This window comes from Globicephala melas, chromosome 9 (assembly GCF_963455315.2).
Source record: "Globicephala melas chromosome 9, mGloMel1.2, whole genome shotgun sequence".
In the NCBI taxonomy this organism is placed as follows: Eukaryota; Metazoa; Chordata; class Mammalia; order Artiodactyla; family Delphinidae; genus Globicephala; species Globicephala melas.
In genome coordinates, this window is record NC_083322.1 from 40,099,754 (window position 1) to 40,119,925 (window position 20,172).

The following is a 20,172-nucleotide window of genomic DNA, read 5'->3' on the forward strand; positions in this document are numbered from 1 at the left end:
ACTGGGAAGATTGGAGTGTTTTATTTTAAATCAGGCATGAATCTACCCACTCGAGTAAAATCACCTAAGTAAGTTTACCTGTGCCGCACCTGAGTGCCTGCTTCATGTACAGTCAGGGCTAGTTCAGGCTGCTTGGCTGGGCTGCATGTCAGGTGTCTAGTAACAGGGGAAGACCCAATTTTATTCCTTTATGTAAGTTTGGGGTGCTTTTTTGCCTGACTTCCAGTATTTATTATGAGGAATGAGAGTTGAGGTTAGATGTTAGTTACACAGATCTGAAAGAAAAAAATGCCCTATTGTTCCCTTTCCAAGCATCCGGAGAAACTCCTGAGATTTAAAGGTCACCATTGACAACTACATATCTGGGTATGGTAGGCAGAATTCTAAGGTGGCGCCCAAGATTCCCATCCCCTACTGTTGCATGCCCCATTCAAATCCTTCCTCTTGAGTGTGGTCTGGACCTGTGAATCTGAAGGGATGTCACTCAGGTGATTACATCACAGTTTGTCAAAGGGATTTGCAGATACAGTTAAGGTCCATGATCACTTGACTTTGGGTTGGCTTTGGGTTCATCAAAAGGGAGATTAGCCTTGTGCACCTGACTTAATCAGATGGGCCCTTTAAAGAAGGTGAAGCATTAAAGCGATGCTCTCCTGTTGGCCTGAGAAGGTGCAGATTGCCAGGTTGTGGAGAAGGCTACAGGGTAAGGACCTGAGAGCAGCCTCTGGGAGTTGAGCATGATCCCTGGTCAACAGCTGGTGAGGAAATGGGAGGAAGTGGGAGGAAGTGGGATCTTAGTCAAACAACCACAGGAAACAAATTAAGTAGCAACTGGAATGAACTTGGAAGTGGCCCCTGAGTTCCAAATAAGGATGCAGCCATCTAACACCTTGATTTCAGCCCTGTGTGACCCCGAGCAGAGGACCCAGTTAAAATGTGCTACCCTCCTGACCCCATAGAAACTGTGACATCATACATTTGTTTCGGCTTCTAAGGTTTTGGTAATTTGTTTTGTAACAACAGAAAATGAGCACATTGTGTGAATGTATCCAGATTTTCTCTACATTGAATAAGATAACAGAACACAAAAGCAAATTGAATGTGGAAGCTTGTTATATTATTGTAATGATCATCCATAATGCCAGATATTAAATTTTTACGTTAATAAAAAAACCTCATTATTCTTGCTGATTACCTTAAAAAGTATACATTTACAAACCTAAGCTCATAAAACATGTTAATATTAATACAATACCTCTTTGTCTATTTTAGGTTCTGAGGGATTTTTTTCCCTTTCTAGAACAAAAAGATTCCATTATTTGAAAACCACTGGCTTGACTAATAGGCACTTTTTAAAAAGACTGCATTTTGGTTGTTTTAAGAATGTAGCTGTTGGCAGGGAAAAGAGCAGGATTGTACAAGGCTAATTTATAGTCAGCACATTGGTTTTAAATATATGTTTATCTTTAATTGTTCCTTCATTACAAAGTAATGCATAGATGTAAGAAATCCAGCCACTACTTTTGATTTAGACAGATGAGTTTTGCACTAGTGATTGTTTTGAAATCAGAAGTCATTTAAATAGTAATTTAAAACTTCTAAAGCATGCAATATTTCAAACCTCTCAAAAAGTACAGAAAATGGGGGCTTCCCTGATGGCGCAGTGGTTGAGAGTCCACCTGCCGATGCAGGGGACACGGGTTCGTGCCCCGGTCCGGGAAGATCCCACATGCCGCAGAGCGGCTGGACCCGTGAGCCATGGCCGCTGAGCGCCTGCGGGTCTGGAGCCTGTGCTCCGCAACGGGGGAAGCCACAACAGTGAGAGGCACGCGTACCGCTAAAAAAAAAAAAAAAATACAGAAAATGATATAACTGATACCCATACACCCAATCATCTAGATGTTAACAGAGGCTAACATTTTGCCTGTTGCTTCAGGTTTTCTTTTTTAGAAAAGTACAAATCCAGCTGCAACGCTCTTCTATCATTTCTCCTGCCTCTCCTCCTATTCCTCCCTCCCCAGAGGTAAATACTAGCCTGAAATGGATGTCTATTATTCTCATGAATGTTTTATAGATTTTCTACATAGGTATGTATTCATGAATAATATAGAGAATTGTTTTATACTTTAAAATTTAAATGATTGGTATCATACGGAAGGTAACATTGTGCAATTTCATTTTTTCACCCAAAGTTATATTTTTGAGATAAATAATGAATAATGTCCCATGGCATGAATAAAGCACAGTTGATTTATCCTTTTTTCTGCAGATAAGCAGCTGTTTCCCCAATTTTGGTATCACAAATAGTGCTGTCATGAATATTCTTGTTCATGTGATTCCATTTGAACATTTCTCTAGAATAGAAAGTAGGAAGCTGTTGGGTTGAATCTTTAACTTTGCTAGGAGTTGCCAAACTGCTTTCCAAAGCGGTTCTGCTAGCCTGGTCCCATCCACAAAGTAGAGTTCCTCTTCCCTTCTTTTCACCCTGTGTTTGTTGTCATAGTCCTGCTAATGCTAGCCAACTGGATGGGGCATGGGGGGCATGCGACTTCTTGTGGCTTTAATGTGTATTTCCCTAATTGCTGAGGCTGAGCCTATTTCCTATGTTTGTTATGCTTCAGATTTCCCTTCTGCAAACTGCCTGTACAGTCTTTGTCGAATAGCGGGAGGGGAGTGTTTTATTCTCATTGATTTATAGGAGTTCTTTATAGGATATGGACAATTCTTTTTTATCTAGCTACCCCTAGTCCATAACTGTTTAATTTTCTATGGTGTCTCTCGTCAAACAGAAGTTAATAAGACCATTTTAATATGATCAGATTGATCACTTTTCCGTTTATTGCTTGGGCTACTTATGTTTTGTTTAAAAGCACTTCCACTAGTCATGTATTATAAAGATATTCTCTTTTATTTTCTTTCAGAAGTTAAAGAGTCTTGATTTTCATATAGATCATTAATCCATTTTGAAAGAGAGAGAGAGAGAGAGAGAGAGAGAGAGAGTGTGTGTGTGTGTGTGTGTGAGTGTGCGCGCGCGCGCGTGTGCGCATGTTTCTATTAGGTAGGGATCTAATTTTATCTTTTTCCTCCTAGCACCTTTTATTGAGTAATTCATTACCCACCTTCCCACCCCCATGATTTACATCTCACCTCTGTAGTGAGTCAAGTTTCCGTGATTATCGGCATCTCAGTGGCTTTCTGTTTTGTTCCTTACCGTACAGCTTTGAGCACTTACAACTCAGTAACAAGGCTTGATGTTTACTGGGATGAATCTGTCTTCTTTTCCTTTATCAAAATCACCCTGCGTAGTGTAAGTCTTTTACTTTGCCAAATGAATTTTAGCATCAGTTTGTCAAATCCTGTAAAAATTTTGATTAAAATGGAATTAATTTATGGATTAATTTTGGAGGGAAATTGCTTTCATTAGCATATTGTTTATCTCATCCACGAAAATATATTTTTCCATTTATTAGAATGTTCCTTAAACTTTTTCAACAAAGTCATAATTTTTACCTCAAAGTTCTTGTATATATTTAGTAATATATGTGCCTAGGTACCTCATAATTTTGTATCTATCATAAATCGTATCTGTTTTTAAGCACTTCCACTCTTTATGACTATTTATGTACGATTTATTGAGTGTTTGCTGTGTACAAGGCTTTCTGTTGAGCTTAATTTCTGCAAATACACCGAGATGTATTTATCAGTGTATTTCCTGTTTTTTATTATTAACAAAATTAAGTATCAGAGAGATTAAGTAACCTGATGATTATATATGATTAACTGTACAGCCTAGATTTTAACTCAGTTTTATCTAAATCTTTACCTTTTGCTAAAAGCCTTTTCTTTTAAATCAGCTAATGTTTCTCTGATGTATGTCATCTTGTTTCACAGTATCTTTTTTTTTTTTTTTTTTTTTTTTGCGGTACGCGGGCCTCTCACTGCTGTGGCCCCTCCCGTTGCGGAGCACAGGCTCCGGACGCGCAGGCTCAGTGGCCGTGGCTCACGGGCCCAGCCACTCCCCGGCATGTGGGATCTTCCCGGACCGGGGCACGAACCCGCGTCCCCTGCATCGGCAGGCGGACTCCCAACCACTGCGCCACCAGGGAAGCCCTCACAGTATCTTTTTATAGTAAAAACCCAGAATTTAATTACAGAGTCTCTATGTGAAAAAGGCATTTATTTTACCAAGTAGAAGTCCCTTCATACCAGTTAGTTAATTCATCTGGATAGCACGTTTATGGCAGAGAATAAGTCTATAAAAGAAATGTTTCTCTGGCTGTTATTTTTGGATCAACTCTTAAGGAAAACACCTGTCCTAATTGACTTAATGTGTTATTTTTCTTGCTCACTACTTCACTTGTGCTTAGAGGAATTTAGGGTGAGTCCTCCCGACAAGACAGACAGCTTCTAGAGGCAAGGCCTGGATGTCCAAGTGCAGGGTGGATGCTCCAGTGAAAAAAAAGAAGAAAAGCTAAGATGTAGATGAGCTTTTTAATACATTTAAAGTTTTTTAAAATTGAGGTATAATTGACACAACATTATGTTAATTTCAGGTGTACAGCATAATGATTCAACATTATGTATATTGTGAAACGATCACCACAGTAAGTCTGGTTAACACCCCTTACCATATGTAGTTAACAATTTTTTTCTTAGCAACTTACAAAGATGCAATACAGTATTATTAACTGTAGTCACCGTGCTGTACATGACATGCCCATCACTTATTTACTTTATAACTGGAAATTTGTACCTTTGACTCCGTTCACCCATTTTGCCCACCCCATACTCCCCGCCTCTGGCAACCACCAATGTAATCTGTTCTCTGTATCTATGAACTAGAGGTTTGTTTGCTTTTTTTTTTTTTTTTTGTGAAGATTCCACGTATGAGTGAGATATACAGTATTTATCTTTGTCCGACTTATTTCACTTAGCATAATATCCTTAGGGTCCATCCATATTGTAGCTAATGACAGGATTTCCTGTTTCTCATGGCTGAATGATATTTCATTGTATATATGTATACCACATTTTCTTGATGCATTCATTCATCAGTGAGCACTTAGGTTGTTTCCATATCTGGGCTATTATGAGTAATGATGCAGTAAACATGGAGGTGCATATATCTTTTCAAGTCAGTGGTTTCATTTTCTTTGGATAAATACCCAGAAGTGGGATTGTGGGATCATATTGTAGTTCTATTTTTAAGTTTTTGAGGACGCTTCATACTATTTTCCATAGTGGCTGCACCAATTTACATTCCCACCAGCGGTGCACAAGGGTTCCCTTTCTCCACATCTTTGCACACACTTGTTATTATTTTATCTTTTTGATGATAGCCAATGAAAACGGGTGTGAGGCAGTATCTCATTGTGGTTTTAATTTGCATTTCCCTCATGATTAGGGTTGTTGAGCATCTTTTCATGTACCTCTTGGCCATTTTCCTTTGGAAGAAAATGTCTACTCAGTTCCTCTGCCCATTTTTTTCATCAGATTGTTTTTTTGCTATTGACTTTTAAGAGTTCTTCATATATTTTGGATATTAACCCCTTCTCAGATACATGATTTGTAAATCATTTGTAAATTATTTTTTGCCATTCAGTATGTTGCTTTTTCATTTTGTTGATGGTTTCCTTTAATGTGAAGAAGCTTTTTAATTTGATGTAGTCCCACTTGTTTATTTTTTTACTTTTGTTGCCTTTGCTTTTAGTGTCAAATCTAAAAAGTCCAAGGCCCATGTTAAGAAGCTTACCGCCTGTGTTTTCTTCTAGAATTTTTATGGTAATACTTTCAAAGTTTTGACTGCTTAATTACCTCCTCTTTCATTTATCATCCATCCTGACTTCTCTGGAGAAGTCTACTTAAACTCTAATTTTTCTCCTAGTGCAAGAAGGAAGAAGAGATAGGATAGAAGGGAGGAACTTCTAGTGGGATTCAAGCTAAAGCCCATTCGTTCTCTAGTGTGTCCTGTTGGGTACTTTCACTTCCAACACTGAGGCCAATCCTGCTTTTCTAAGGCCCCTGTCTGGCCTCTTCTCATCACTGGGCCCTTCCTCTTAGGGCTGAAACAGGTGAGTTTCTGGGAGTGGTTCTGGACGGTTTTGTGGGCGTCAGAGCTCAGTTGTAGATGTCTGGGGCTGTTTGTAACTCTGCTTCTGTGCTAGAGCAGCCTGATGCTGTGGCTTAGGTGAACAATATGGTGGAATATGGTTCACTTCCATTCAGGACATTATTGAGGACACAAGGATTGATAGTGGGACATGAGCAATTATATCTCAGTTATCCCTTTTTTAAAAATGCTTAATGATACACGTGCCTCCTAGTAGGCATGAAATAAATAGCCGCTGGTTGACTGAAGATTGTAGAATAGGGAAGGAAAGGAAAGATGGTCTGAGATTTATCTGAATTGTGGGAGGAAGAAAGGGACAGTGTTTCTATCTTTGAAGACATAAGTGGCCAGTTAGTTTTAGTTTACAGATATATTCTGGCTATTGCTTTAGGTCCTATTACGATGAAAATATCCATTCCGTTCATTCAAAAAGTATGTATTGAGCATGTTTTACATACAAGGCACTGTTTTTGACACTGGTGATGATCAAAAGCTGAAGATGCCCACTCCTCTTGTGTATGTGTTCTCATGGGTGTGGGTAGAGACAGACAGGAGATTTTAAAAAAATGAACAAGGTATTTTCAGATTGGAGTAAGTGCTCTGAAGGAAATAAATGGGGTAACATGATAAAGATTTGGGGCCAGAGTGTGGTAGGCAGGCATTGCTGTTGAGCTCAGTCTGCCAGGCTAGCCATGTAATTTAGGTTCAGGAATGGATTAGAAATACGACTTGACTTGGTTTAAAGCCAAGATTGCTGTAAAGCATCAGGGAGTGTCCTTCTAAAGAGGTGACATTTGTGCCAAGACTTGAGAGTCACAAGGAGGCAGATCATAGCATTGCAGGAAAAGGCACAGCCAGTACAAAAGCCTTGAAGCACAAAGGGCTTGGTGTGATAAGGAGCAAAGGGGAGCAGGATGGTGAGCTGGGGAGTGGGGGAGTATCAGATATGATTGTTAGAGTTTGGCCAGGGCCACATCGGGAGTTTTTTAAACCATTGTAGGAATAGGGATTTTCTTCTAAGTACAGTGGAAAGCCACTGTTTTAACCCAGGCTCCATGAACTTGTATAGGAAGAAAGTTATAACTGTGTGAAAATAAAAATTTTGCATTATTTCAATGATGAATGTAGACAACCAGCCATGATAGTATAAACAGTATCTGTATTGATGTTACCGGTAGAAATCATAGATATTTCCACTTATTACTGTTATTGCAGTGATCTCAAAATGTCATTTATGATCATTACATTAATTAGAAATTACGGTAGTTATTAGCGCTTATAATGTATCTTGTTATTTCATGCATTAATAAAGGCGCCAGTGAACTATAGCCTGTGGACCAAATCCAGGCTGCCACCTGGTTTTGTAAATAAAGTTTATTGGAATACAGCCATGCCCATTCATTTATGTATCATAGTTGCAACAGAAAATTTCTTTCCCTGCAATGCCTAAACTACTTAGTACCTGACTCTTTCTGGAAAAAGTTTGCTGATACCTGTACTGATAAAGAAGCATATATATTACTATGGTACAATTTTAAAAACTGGGTAACTGTTGGTTTCTTTGCAAGCTCATGTGTTTTATTTTATGCATTTGAAAACGTTATTTATAGAAGTGACCCATAGACTTCACCAGACGGCCAAAACATCCATGACCAGGGGGCAAAAAGAAAGGAAAAAGAATCCCTGCCCTGCAGTGTTCCGGGCAGGGAGCAGAATGGCTTGACCTATATTTCCTCTGCCTTCCCCCTTCTTGATCTGGCAGATTTTTCATGTTTTCATTACCCAGTACCTAAGCTGCCTCTTCTTTTTTTTTTTTTTTTTCGTGGTACGTGGGCCTCTCACTGCTGTGGCCTCTCCCATTGCGGAGCACAGGCTCCGGACGAGCAGGCTCAGCGGCCATGGCTCACGGGTCTAGCCGCTCCGTGGCACGTGGGATCATCCCAGACCGGGGCACGAACCCGTGTCCCTTGCATCGGCAGGCGGACTCTCAACCACTGCGCCACCAGGGGAGCCCAGCTGCCTCTTCTTTATGGATGATGTTTTGAGTCCTTCCGGTGTGCCAGGCAGGGTCTTTATTAGGACTGTCTAATTTAATGCCCATGACAACACCATATGGCCTAGGTGTGACGGTCTTCATGCAGCAGTGAGGGAGGCTCGGAGGTGTTGTCAAGCCCATGTATTAATTTACCGAATGTTCACTGAGCACCTGCTATATGCCAGGCTCTGTGCCAAATGCCCAGGTGACAAAGCTGTCTGTGATGATGCCAAGGTTTGACTCAGGCCCATCTGATGCCAGTGTGGGGGAGGCTCACATCACAGCAGGTGATGTTCAGGATGACAGGTGACACCACACTGTCTCTTTGAAGCCAGCCAGCAAGCAGCCAGCAAACTCGGTCACTCTTCCTTCTCTTGTGTTTCCATCCCACTTTGCTCCATAGCTCTCCTCCACTCTAAAGGTTTATGTCTCGTTCTCACTCCTTAGTCTGTTGTTTGCATCGGCTTTGCCTAGAATAGACCATGGAGTTGGTATTTTCCCAGCTGTAGCAGCAACCTTAGTGATCCCTGCCAATGCCACTGGAATGGCCCTTTAAAATCTTTCTTTTTTGCAAGCATGAGCTTCTTTCCTGTAAGTGCATCTCTCTTCTCCAGAACTTTGTGGATTTCTAAGACCACAGGCTCTAATTTGCCCATCACAACCCAGGTTTAAACATTTGCACATGTCATTTGATTGAGGGGTAGGTTAAAATTGATAGCAGGAGGGCCTGGCAATCAAGTCTCTATCTCAAATGAATAGAAAAATGGGACTGTAGGGCAAGGCCTGGTCGACGTGGTTCACCCCAGCTTGTGCAAGTCCTTCTGTCCAAAACCAGGGAGGTTGCTTTCTTCCCTAGAAACATAGCCAATGTTCGTTAGCTGGGTTGGGCAAATACAGTATCAGGCATTTTTCTTAATTTCTTTTGTTTTTTCACATGTTGCAAGTGGAGAGCATTGTTCACCTGATTATCTACCTGGGCACCAGGATTTTATCAGTATCTACACACATACTCCATCAATTGGAACTCATACTGCAACACTGTTTTGCAGCCTACATTTTTCACGTGCTAACTAAAAAAATAATGCAGGAGGCTGCAAATAAGAAAAGAGTTTATTGGGGGTCTTAAGAATTGCAATTCGGAAGACACAGGTTGGGGTAACTCTGGAAGAGTGTTCTGGAAGAGAAAGAGTCAGGGGCGTATAAAGACAAAAAGGCACAGGGTTGTTAAAGGTTGCCTGGGGTGAGAACTGTGGTTGACTCTGACGTGAATCAGAAAATATTTGTCCTTAAGGAACCACAAGCTGTTTTAGGAAAGGGGTCCAATAAGTCGATAGACCATCACAAGTTATTTTAGGATAAGGGTCCGATAAGTATCTTGAATTTCTGGCAGGTGTTCTGGATCCCTTCATCAGGTCAAAAGGTCAGATTCCATCCAGTGTGACATGTGCATAGGTCACACTTCCTTAAAGGTCCCCAGCTTCATTTTAGAGAGGTCTCTTCACAATACGGACTCCATTTTTATTTTCCTTTCACATACTTCACAATACAGTGTGACATGTTCTCATATTATTAAACACTCTTTCATACCAACACTTTAATGGCTATATCATGTATCATTGGCCTGCTTTACCATTTTTATTTAAATTTTCCTTCATATTAAGTGACATTTGGAAGATCTGGTATGTCAGTCAGGGTTCAGTCAGGATACAGTTCAAATATCATTATTTGAACCGGGGAAATTTAATTTAAAAATCAGTAACTAGTGGAATCTGTTAACTGCGAGCAAAGGGGTAGCAAAGGACTCTGGTGGGTCCCCAGAAGGAGCAGTTGTAGCAAAGTAGCTGTGGCCTCTAGTCTGAGGAGGAGAGGACAATTTAAGAACTAAAGACCCCCCAGGGGGCACGGCCCCCTTCCCCAGGGCTCTTCAAAGAGAGCATGGCTACCACAGAGGCATCACCACAGTGATGAAGGATGCAGGCCCGTGCTGAACTATGGGAGTGTGTCTTGCTGGAAGGTTGAGTAAGCAGAGCTGCTTGCAAGTGGCTTCTGGTAGGAGTAGGGCCTGAGGGTGGATCAGACCTGTGGACTTCTACACTTACTACTACTACTACTACTAAAATGGTGGCTCAAAAGAGAACTGCCTTTCTATGACCAGGCAGGATTATTCCAATGCTCTCTTTTGGTGAAGCTTAACATTCTCCTACGATGGCAAACGGGAAATGCTTGCAGGGTCCATCTCCAATATACAGAGTGAGGCCAAGAATGTTGGATTTAGGGTTGAGAGACAATAAATGAATAACTGAAACACTTGGGCTTGCTTTTAGTTGTATTTCTCTGTTATAAACAATGTTTCAGTGGACATCTTTTGTAAAATGTCCGCCTCTCTGATGTTTCCAAAGGAAAAATTCATAAAATTTGATTTTTAAGGCTTTTATTAAACATTACAAAATAACCCATGAAAAATGTGTCTCTATTTACTGTCCTTCAAGTTATGTGTGGGAGGAAAGGCACATATTTTTGTCATAGAACTTATTACTCACTAGCTTTTCGGTTCTTGGGTTTATCTATTGGATTGTGAACTTGGAGACTGGAGGTGCTCCGAGCCAGGAGTCCTATGGTTGGAGCCTGGGGTCTAACTTAGTAAGTGCCAAGCCCTGCAGTGATGGAGGCAGCTGTGTGTTGTTGGAACCCTCCACCACCTTGCCCAATCTCCTTAACTTACTCCCTTTCCATTCTAATTCGCTGCTGCTGACAGATTTATTTCTCTGAAACATCCCCTTGGTCATAATGCTCAAAAGCCTTAAATGTTTCCTCTTTGTTCATTGTATTGAGAATAAAAGAGAAGTGAAGAGAATTGACCTTGGGTGCTGGGCCCCTTGCTTCCATTCTTTTGATGAGGAAACTAAAGCCAATGGGCTTGCCCAAGGTCACATTGGAAGTCAGTTGGTCCAGGCTCAACCTGGAGCTTCCTTCCTTCCAGTTCACTGCGCTTTTCAGGCTTCCAGACCCCTGCTGGTCAATTGTCCTCACCACCTTGTTGTTCTCCCAGCACAGCACCTGTAGTGAAAGAGAGTCTATGAATACACGTCCGCATTCTTTGACACTCATACTATGTCTCTGCTGGTGCTTATCCCACCGTCGGTATTGCCAGAAAGATCCCCATCACCTTCTGTGCTCAAGGGACTGGCTACTCTGACTGCAAGGTGGATTCCATCTAAATAGTGACCTGCCATTACTTTTTTTTTTTTTTTTTTTTTGTGCCACACCACATGGCATGTGGGATCTTAGTTCCCCAACCAGGGATTGAACCCACACCCCCGGCAGTGGAAGCATGGAGTCTTAACCACTGGACTGCCAGGGAAGTCCTATTACTTTTTAACAGATTGGACTCAGTCAATTCTTATCCTAGGGTGTTAGAGGGACACAGACGTGGATTGGGTTCTACCCTGAGCTTTTGGTCCTGGGGCCTGGACACCAGGTAGAGGCAGGTGTGTGCTCACTCCTGCCATATGAAAGTGGCTGAGGAAACAAGCATCTTCCCTGACTTTCTAAAAGGGTGCCTCTTTTTAAGCAGCAGTGAACATCTAATAGTGCCTGTTGCTTTAAGATAAGCATGTTCTTCTCCAGAAAAACACTGTTCTTTTTCTCTGTCTCCTACAAGTAGTTGATTAAAATGCCAAGGGAGGCAGGCATTCTCCTGCTGTTCCTCCCCTTGGGCTCACCACACCCTGTAGACTCCCTGGGCTCCTGCAGGCTGTCTGACCGCTTCGCTCCACTTCTTCCACCCAGGTCTTATTACAGGTAGAAAGAGAGCAAAGTGGTCCGGTCTGTGTTTACACAGCACAAATAAGTAGTTAACAGAATCTTACTTAACACCTGTCTTGTCTGTCTGCTCTTGGTTTGGGGAATTGTGTAAATGGTACCTGGGTGCTGTGAAAAGTAAAGTGATTAAAGAAACACAATAACTGAGAATAGAACCTAGCTAGAGGCTTGAAGAAAGAGTGGAACAGAAGTCAAAGCAAGATCCTTCAAATCCACGGGTGATGATGAGCTACTAAAGCCATATGGGACTGAGGAGTTGGGGGGGGCGGGAAGAACGTGGTCCCTGATGGGAAGGACCCCTGGGGGAAGGCTGAAATATTAGTTACGGAAAATGTACATTTAGAATAGTTTGCCACCCTTTCTTCCTTATCCTTTTCCCCCACCTCACCTCTCAGCCTTTTTTTCCTGGCTTTTGCGGGTTCAGATTTATTTTAGGGTATTTCTGTCCTCCTCAAATGTTAGACCTGTAGTCCTCCGTCTAGAGGCATTGCTCTGTAACCTAGCAACCGGCATGTCATATGCGGTCCTCACTTATTTCCTTCAGCCCAGAGATCTGAAGATCATGCAAATAGACACATAAAGGATGGAAAGGATCAGGTCTACATGCAAAATCAGTCTTTGTGATGATTGAGCAATGGATGCGAAGAACAGCCTTATTTCCTAGTAATACATCCAAAGTAAGGGCCTCATCACATCAGGAGAGAGAGACAGTGATAGACAAAGACAGAGCAAGGAGGGGAAGAAGGAGCCCAAGAAAAGATCCTGGAGCTTCCCGGGCTTGTGGGGTTGTAAGTGCCCCCTCCCCCGCCGCCTCCCCCTCCGACCTCCTGCTTTCCTTGCTCAATAGCAGGAAGAGGGGTAGAATTTGGAATTTTTGACCAGGGAATGATTCCTAATTTGTCTGGCTACATAGAAAGTTGGCATACTGAGATAAATTTCAGAGGGAAAAATATGACAACAGTGACGTTTTTCTGCAGGATCTTATTATCCAGTCCACACAGAGGCCGAGTCACTGAGCTGATTCTGTGAAGAAACACAAAGCCATCCTCTCGAGACGCCTGTGAATGTCAGGGGCTAGCACAGTCTGCCACTGCTGGCTTAGGAGTAACTGGGACAGTGGGGCTTTAGCGGGCTTTCACTGGGCCCCTTGTCATTCTTCCTGTGCATTGTGTGCCGTTAGGACGTTACCCCACAGAAATGTTCTCTCTGCTGCTTTCTCCTCCTCAGTTTTGAGGAGCTGGCATTAGTCTCGTTTGCCTCACTTTATTACCTCGAATTTCAGAATACTTACTCTAAATGTGATGCATAGTCTTATGAATTAGACTGGGATGATTCTAAACTTTATTATTCATCAGAATTACTTGGGAGCAGAGTGAAAATAGAGAGTCCCAGGTCCCTGAGTGTGGGCTTGGCGAGCTGGGGAGTCCCGGAAACCTGCATTTTAATACTCATGGTGATTCTAGAGCCAGTGGTGTGAAGATCCCATGAGAATCGGAGATTAAAGGCTGATTTCCTAGAGAGGGGCATGGGACAGTTTCTTGGCTCAGTGAGTTGATGGATACATTCTTCATTATTGCAGAATCCCCCTCTCCATTTGAAGGGAGGGAGTTCACTTTTATTTTTTGTTCCTTCCCCATGTGCTTTTATATGTCATTTAGTGGTGTTCCTTGTCTGGCCCGAGAGAGGTGACCTTGACTCTGTTGAATGCTGATGGATAGGTCTTGTTGAAAGCTGCTTCCCAAAGGTCAGTGGCATAACCTGTTGATGAGGCAAAGCTGGCCAGTGTATTAGTCACCTCACTAAGGGAGAACAGTACCAGGCCAAGCTGTGGCAGCGCCTCGGCAGGTAGAGGTGTATCGGTCAGGGTTCAACGAGAGGTGATGGTCAGCGGGTAGAGGGCGGCAGCCAATGGACAGGATAAGGAAGTACAATCACACACACACCCATACACACACACACAGCCCTTATTGAATGCTTGGAGGACTGCATCAAAGAAGGCCCCTCTGAAACAGACCTAGAGGCCTGAGACTGTGATAAAAGAGTGAGTGGCAGCTCCCCAGCCTTTGATGCGGAGCCCGCTGTGTGCCAGACCTCCCTCCTCAGCCATGCTGGTCTGCTGATAGAAGAGGCGTACAGTTGCTAACTGTTATTCTGCTGGATATGTGCTGCTGACTTCCTAAAGTCTTAGACTCAGGATAACATAGATGGCACTATTCTTTTTACTGATTGGATTACATATAGAGAGAGACTAGCTAAAAACAAATAAGCATATGCAGCACTGTGCTTTTTAGATGTTATTTTTGCACTAATGATAAACAGCTAACTTTTTTTCGTGAGTGTTTGCAAGGTGTTTGCCATTCTCTGCTCTAAGCACTTTAAATGGATCGTTTCAGTTAATCCTCAGAACAGCCTTAGGAGACAGGTGTTCTCCTTATTTTACACCTGAACAAACTGACACAAAGGGCAGCTGTGTCACTTGTAGCAGATTCCCCAGGTGAGAAGTGAAATGTGGGTCCAACTGAGACTGTCCTATCTGGAAATCCAACTCTTAAATGATGCTGCAGCGTCTGGATGGAACTTATGAAATTAAGAGTAAGTCTAAGCCTTTTCCTTTGTCTACATCACAAGTTAGACAGCCTTGGAGAGCAAAGGGTGTCATCAGTCTGTGGCAGATGAGGTGCAATCCAGGTGATCTTCCTGATAGAATAGTCTCTGAAGCAGATGTCTACCATTGCCTATTTCTTTCAGTTTATCTACCTTTCTGTCGGGACCTTAACGTTTTTAATGCATATAATAGTGGCTCTTCTACTTATCTTTTTTATTCCAAAATACAAAATGCTGATTAAGAAACATCTTTTTAGGGAAAAGGAAGAGACAGAGGGCAAATGGACTGCCAACTGGGAAGGGAGGCGTGCTGCTCTCGGTGTAATAGTCCAGATCGCTCTCATTTTTGAACCAGTTCTAGGCCAGGCACGGATCATCTGTCATGTCTGGTTCTTACTACATCCTCTAAGCGATGACTTGTTCTTCCCATATTAGGGAAGAGAAAACTTAGATCAGAGCGGTTAAGTAGCTCGCACTGAGCACACAAGCTGGTGCGAGACGGAGGTCGTTTGAACCCAGCCCTGCCTGTCAGTGGTTTTAACACTCCTTTTGTTTTAAACAATCCTCAAGACCCTTTCTTCAAAGAACTCCTACTTGGGTCCCAGAAAGTCAGGAGTCAACGTTGCAGGAGCCAACATGGGGGCCTGGAAGTCAACTGCTTGAGGTCACCCCAGCCATACTCCCACCCGGTGCCCCGTGCCCAGGGCATCCCAGGGAACACCTGGAAATCTGCAGAGCATTTGTTAATACCGTTCTTACTTCTTTGCTCTCATATATGTTGACCAGGTGATGAGCTCCCCCCTTGAAGATAAAGGCAAGATCTAGATCTTCTTACCTTTTCCAGAGAGAGCACAGCATCTGGTGTCAGATATGCTCCCCACCCTGATGAGTGTGAGTCCGCCCTTCCCCCTCCATGATGTTGGGCAAATAATTTATCCTCTTGGTAGCTTTGGTTTCTTATCTTTAAAATGAGCATCAAGTTACTATGATGGTTAAATAAGCGTTCCAACAAAACCCAAAAACCCTCACCCCAGTGACTTTCAATAAATGTTAGTTTATTGCTTTTATTAGGAATGCTTCATCGTCACTCCTAATTTTCATGAGGAGAGATTATTGCTAAACCCTCCTGGTTTCTTCATACCCTCTTTCCCTACTTGATTCATTATTTGGGAAGAATAAACTGGGCCCCCTTTTCCTCTTGGGAAGGAACTTGCCTTTGGTCTTACCTCAACGGGTATGTTAACCTGAGGGTTTAGTTATCTGTCTGCTGGTTCTCACTCTCAGCCTTGTGTTCCACAATCACTAATAAAGGAGGTATTTTAGCCTTTCATCTTCTGACTCTCTTTCATTTAGAACCTGACAGGAAAGAGGTATGCTATGTGTCCGGCTTCCTTAATTCTATAATTACTATTTGTGGTCTTCCTCTCCAATTCTCACAGAGGCATAGAATTTTAGAGTTGAAAGGGTTTTTTTTTTAAAAGACTGAAATTCATTTCACCATCTCATACCTGAGCCTGGCTGCCAGGTGGCTATTCAGCCCTTGCCTGCACACTTCGGGTAATGAAGACCTTGCTCTCTCAAGAGGTGGCCCAGGGTGTCTGGCTGGGGATGCTCTAGATTGCTCTGAAATTGCCCGAGGAAGGTTTGGATCCGTCAGTATGGAGTTTTCAGGCGTGAACTCAGTATAAAACGTTCAGATTAGGTTTTCTTTGGGAGAGAGTATTGGCCTGAAGCCTGTTCGCTTTCAGATAATTCTTTTACAAAATTCATTTTCCAATAAGTAGTCAGAATTGGCTGAGGGAGAGAGTGAGTGTTCTATGTGTTTTTGGCAGCCCATCCTGAGAAATTTCCCAACAATTCAGCGTGCCTGCTGCATCCTGAGCAAATTCTAGCTTGGGACTTGTCTGAAACGGTACAGGAGAAGGGCCCACAAGGCACTTTATTAACCTCCTGGCCTCAGTGCTCCAGGGTGAGGGATGCGGTGTTGTGACTCCCAGAAGGCCCACTTCTGAAAGCTGAGCATGGTGCGTACTCTGGTGGCCGAAAAGAAAACTACCAGTGAAATTCTCCCTTCAATGCCAAAGATGCTAAGTGAAAGTTTCAAGACGCTCCCCTCAAATACACTTGCCACGTGGAGGTGGACCGATTTGGGATCTGCTCGCTCATTGATGCTGTTTGTTCTTAACTTCAACGCAAAATGCAGTAGGGACCAGCAAATGTTAAGAAACCAGGTTCCTTTCTAACCTTTCCTTTAAAAAAGAACAGCTTTATTGAGATATAATTCACGTACCAAAAAACTCACCTTATAAAGTGTTCAATTCATTGGATTTTACTCTATTCACAGATTTTTGAAATCATCACCATAATCAATTTTAGAACATTTAATCACCCCCCAAAACCCCTGAACCCATTAGCACTCACTCCCAGATCCTCCTCCGCCAGCCCTTGGAAACCATTAATCTGCTTCCTGTTTCTATGGAGTTGCCTCTTCTGATAAATGGAATCATAGAATATGTGGCCTCTGCCTCTAGATTCTTTCACTTGATGTTTTCAGGATTCATCCATGCGGTAGTGTGTATCAATACTTCATTTCTTTTTATGGCCTAATAAGATTCCGTTGTATGGATTTACCACATTTTGTTTATCTGGTCATCTGCTGATGGACATTCAGGTTGTTTACCCTTTTGGCTATTATGAATAACATTTCTATGAACATTCATGTACACGTTTTTGTGTGGACATACAGTTTCGGTTCTCTTGGGTATATATGTAGGAATGGTATTGCTGGGTCATAGTCCCTTAATAACCTTTTTAAATTGCTTTTTTTGATTGCTGTCCTTGGGCCCCGTATTCCTGTTTTCTGGGTTGATATTCACTTCCTCTGTACTGAATGCTGTCTGTGACTTGGTATAAAGAAACAGAACAGAAATAGACTCACGGACTTTGAAAACAAACTTATGGTTCCCAAAGGGGAAAGTTCGGGGAGGGGGGGAGGGATGAGTTAACAGTATGGGATTAACATATACACGCTACTATATATAAAATAGATAATCAACAAGGACCTACTGTATAGCACAGGGAACTCTACTCACTATTCTGTAATAACCTATATGGGAAAAGAATCTGAAAAAGAATGGTTATATGTATATGTATAACTGAATCACTTTGCTGTGCACCCGAAACTAACACAACATTGTAAACCAGCTATACTCCAAAATAAAATAAAAATTAAATTAAACAAAAAGAATTGAAGGGAAAAATATAAAGTTAGTACATCTGGGACCTAGTTTAAAGTTCTTTGTGAAATAACTAAAAATTACTCAAGTGAGAATAAACTGAATCGTATGAATGCTTATTATATAGAGTCTCTGCTAGATTATATTTACCTTTGTTCTCTTCCTTCCCAAGCGTCCACTTGAAGAGTTACAAAGATTTTTTTTTTCTTTTCCAGAATCGCAATGAAATAAAAAATGGCACTATCCTTCGATTAACCACATCTCCAGTAAGTTGATCTTTGTTTGTAGCTTTCTAGTAAAGTCTTTGATCTGCAGTTTGTTAAAGGGATTATGGGATGTTAATTTTTCACGGTGACTTTTGTGTGAAACAAAAGATCTTTGGACGGTCCTCATATTCTGGACTGGCAGGAATGCCCCTCCTTCTATTTCCCATTACAGAAAGGGCAATTTTTTGTTCCAGGTTATGTGCAAGTAAATTGATCTTAAAGTTTGAGTTTGGGGGTCATCTCAGCAATTCTCATATTAGATGGGATAACTCAGCTGTACCGATCGGTTTTTACCTACCTGTCCACAGATCCACCTAAGGCCATCTGAACAAATTCAGACAACAAACAAAGGAAATAAAACTAGAGACAGCCCGTTACTTCCCTTTGAAGTCAGAGGGTGTGTCTGTGTGTGAAAGAGAGAGAGTGTTTAAGCATTTTCTAGTTTTGGTCAGTTATTATGACAATTCATAAAAATATAGTTTAAGAAATGTTTGCCACTTAACGCTGTTTCACTGACAGCTGATTCTAGGAAAAAAAAAACAAAACACTTTAAAGTCTTCCAGATAAAAGCTGCTAAACAAAATGCTGCAGTATATTTAGATTACTATAGCTGACTGTGTTGCTTATCTTGATCTTTCTTGCTGGCTTATAGATACTTTGGGTAGTAACATTAGCATATTTAAACTACGTATTTTTCACAGTGCATTTTACTGCTCTCCTAAAAAATAATCTGCACAAAATACACCAAGTGTTACTATTTTCACTTGCATATGTGATGAAAACTGTGTCTAGCTCTCATTTTCAGTTTCCACTGAAGCCATGTGGTAGGCTAAAAATAAACTTAAAAATTGGGAAAAGCATCTGGCTAAAATTAAATTGTGGGTACTGTAACCACCACAAATTCTTCTTGTCGAAAATTACATTAAGAGAGGCTTACAAACTCCTGAACATTTTACCCAGTAACATTTCGAGCCTAAACACAGTGATGGACTCCATAAGAATATGCCGCTGGCGTTGGCTGAACTGTCTTTTGGTACCTTCTTTTCCACTTAATGGGAATTATGATTCATACTCACTTTTCAGTGGCTACATGATGAGCTGAGACATTTTTGTCTGCCTTAGCATTGATCTTCTTACTTTAGTCAGCATGAATTCATGTTAATTTGACCTTTAGAGACCATGGTTTCATTTGGGTTTTGTAGTTCCTATTTATCCTGCTGAAATTATTCACCTGCTTGACGGGCAGAAAGAGTACACCTTGCCTTTTGTTTCGTCTCAGAATTAGAAAGGCACTGCTTTTTGTTAAAAATCTAGGTCTTCACTAAATGAAGTCAATTCTCTTTTTTATTTGCCGTGGGTTCATGAACAAAATTTCTGCAGCGCTAAGCTACCCCTTGAAAGAATGTTAGGTGTTGGGCAGGGTGGAGTTTGTCAGCATCTGAAAAGTCAAGTACTAACACCATGGCATAACTTGGCATCACTGGGGACAATGGAGCTTGTGCCCTTCATATACCCAGCACGGTGAATGGAGAGATGTGAAAGCCAGTGCACAAGGCAATACGATACGATGGAATTCACTACAAGAGATTGGTTTACATTTTCCAGAGCACAGTGGTCCCCAAACCTGAATCGTTGGTAGAATTTTTAAAATGCTGATGTCTGAGCCTTTAAAGAGAAGCTGAATAATGGTATCTAGGAATAGGGTCCAGGCACCTGCAGTTTAAGTAAGCATTTATGATTTGACTGTAGCCACAGGGTATAGAATTGGGAATTATACTATAATCAAGGTAGTTTGGATCTGTAAACTTCACTTGTTGCTGGTAGATTTTTTAAAAAATTACTTTGTGTTTGCCTGAAAAATATGGGTCAGCATATGCTAACTCTTTCACTTTTTACATACACAATAAAAATATATTTAAAAAAACAGCTGTCTCTATTAAATTTGCTAGGAGGTATTAGAGTACCATAAAGAAACTGGCAAGCAGTGTTGCGCTAGCTTTTACAAGTCCTTTCACCTACCTCAGCTGAACTCTCCCTGTAGCCAGAAAAGACGCGCACATGCCCACACTCGATACACACATGCATATACACACTCTTGTT

General features: G+C 41.7%; 1 protein-coding gene across 4 annotated transcripts in view; it reads left to right on the top strand.

Annotated features, from left to right (window-relative positions):
- The window catches only part of ELMO1 (engulfment and cell motility 1), a 550,105-nt gene that overhangs the window by 141,065 nt on the left and 388,868 nt on the right, over positions 1-20,172 (top strand). For all 4 annotated transcript variants that reach the window (XM_060305403.1, XM_060305401.1, XM_060305402.1 and 1 more), the window contains one exon: positions 18,022-18,072. In XM_060305403.1, coding sequence (XP_060161386.1) covers positions 18,022-18,072 — 51 coding nt within the window. The remainder of the gene's footprint in view (positions 1-18,021; positions 18,073-20,172) is intronic.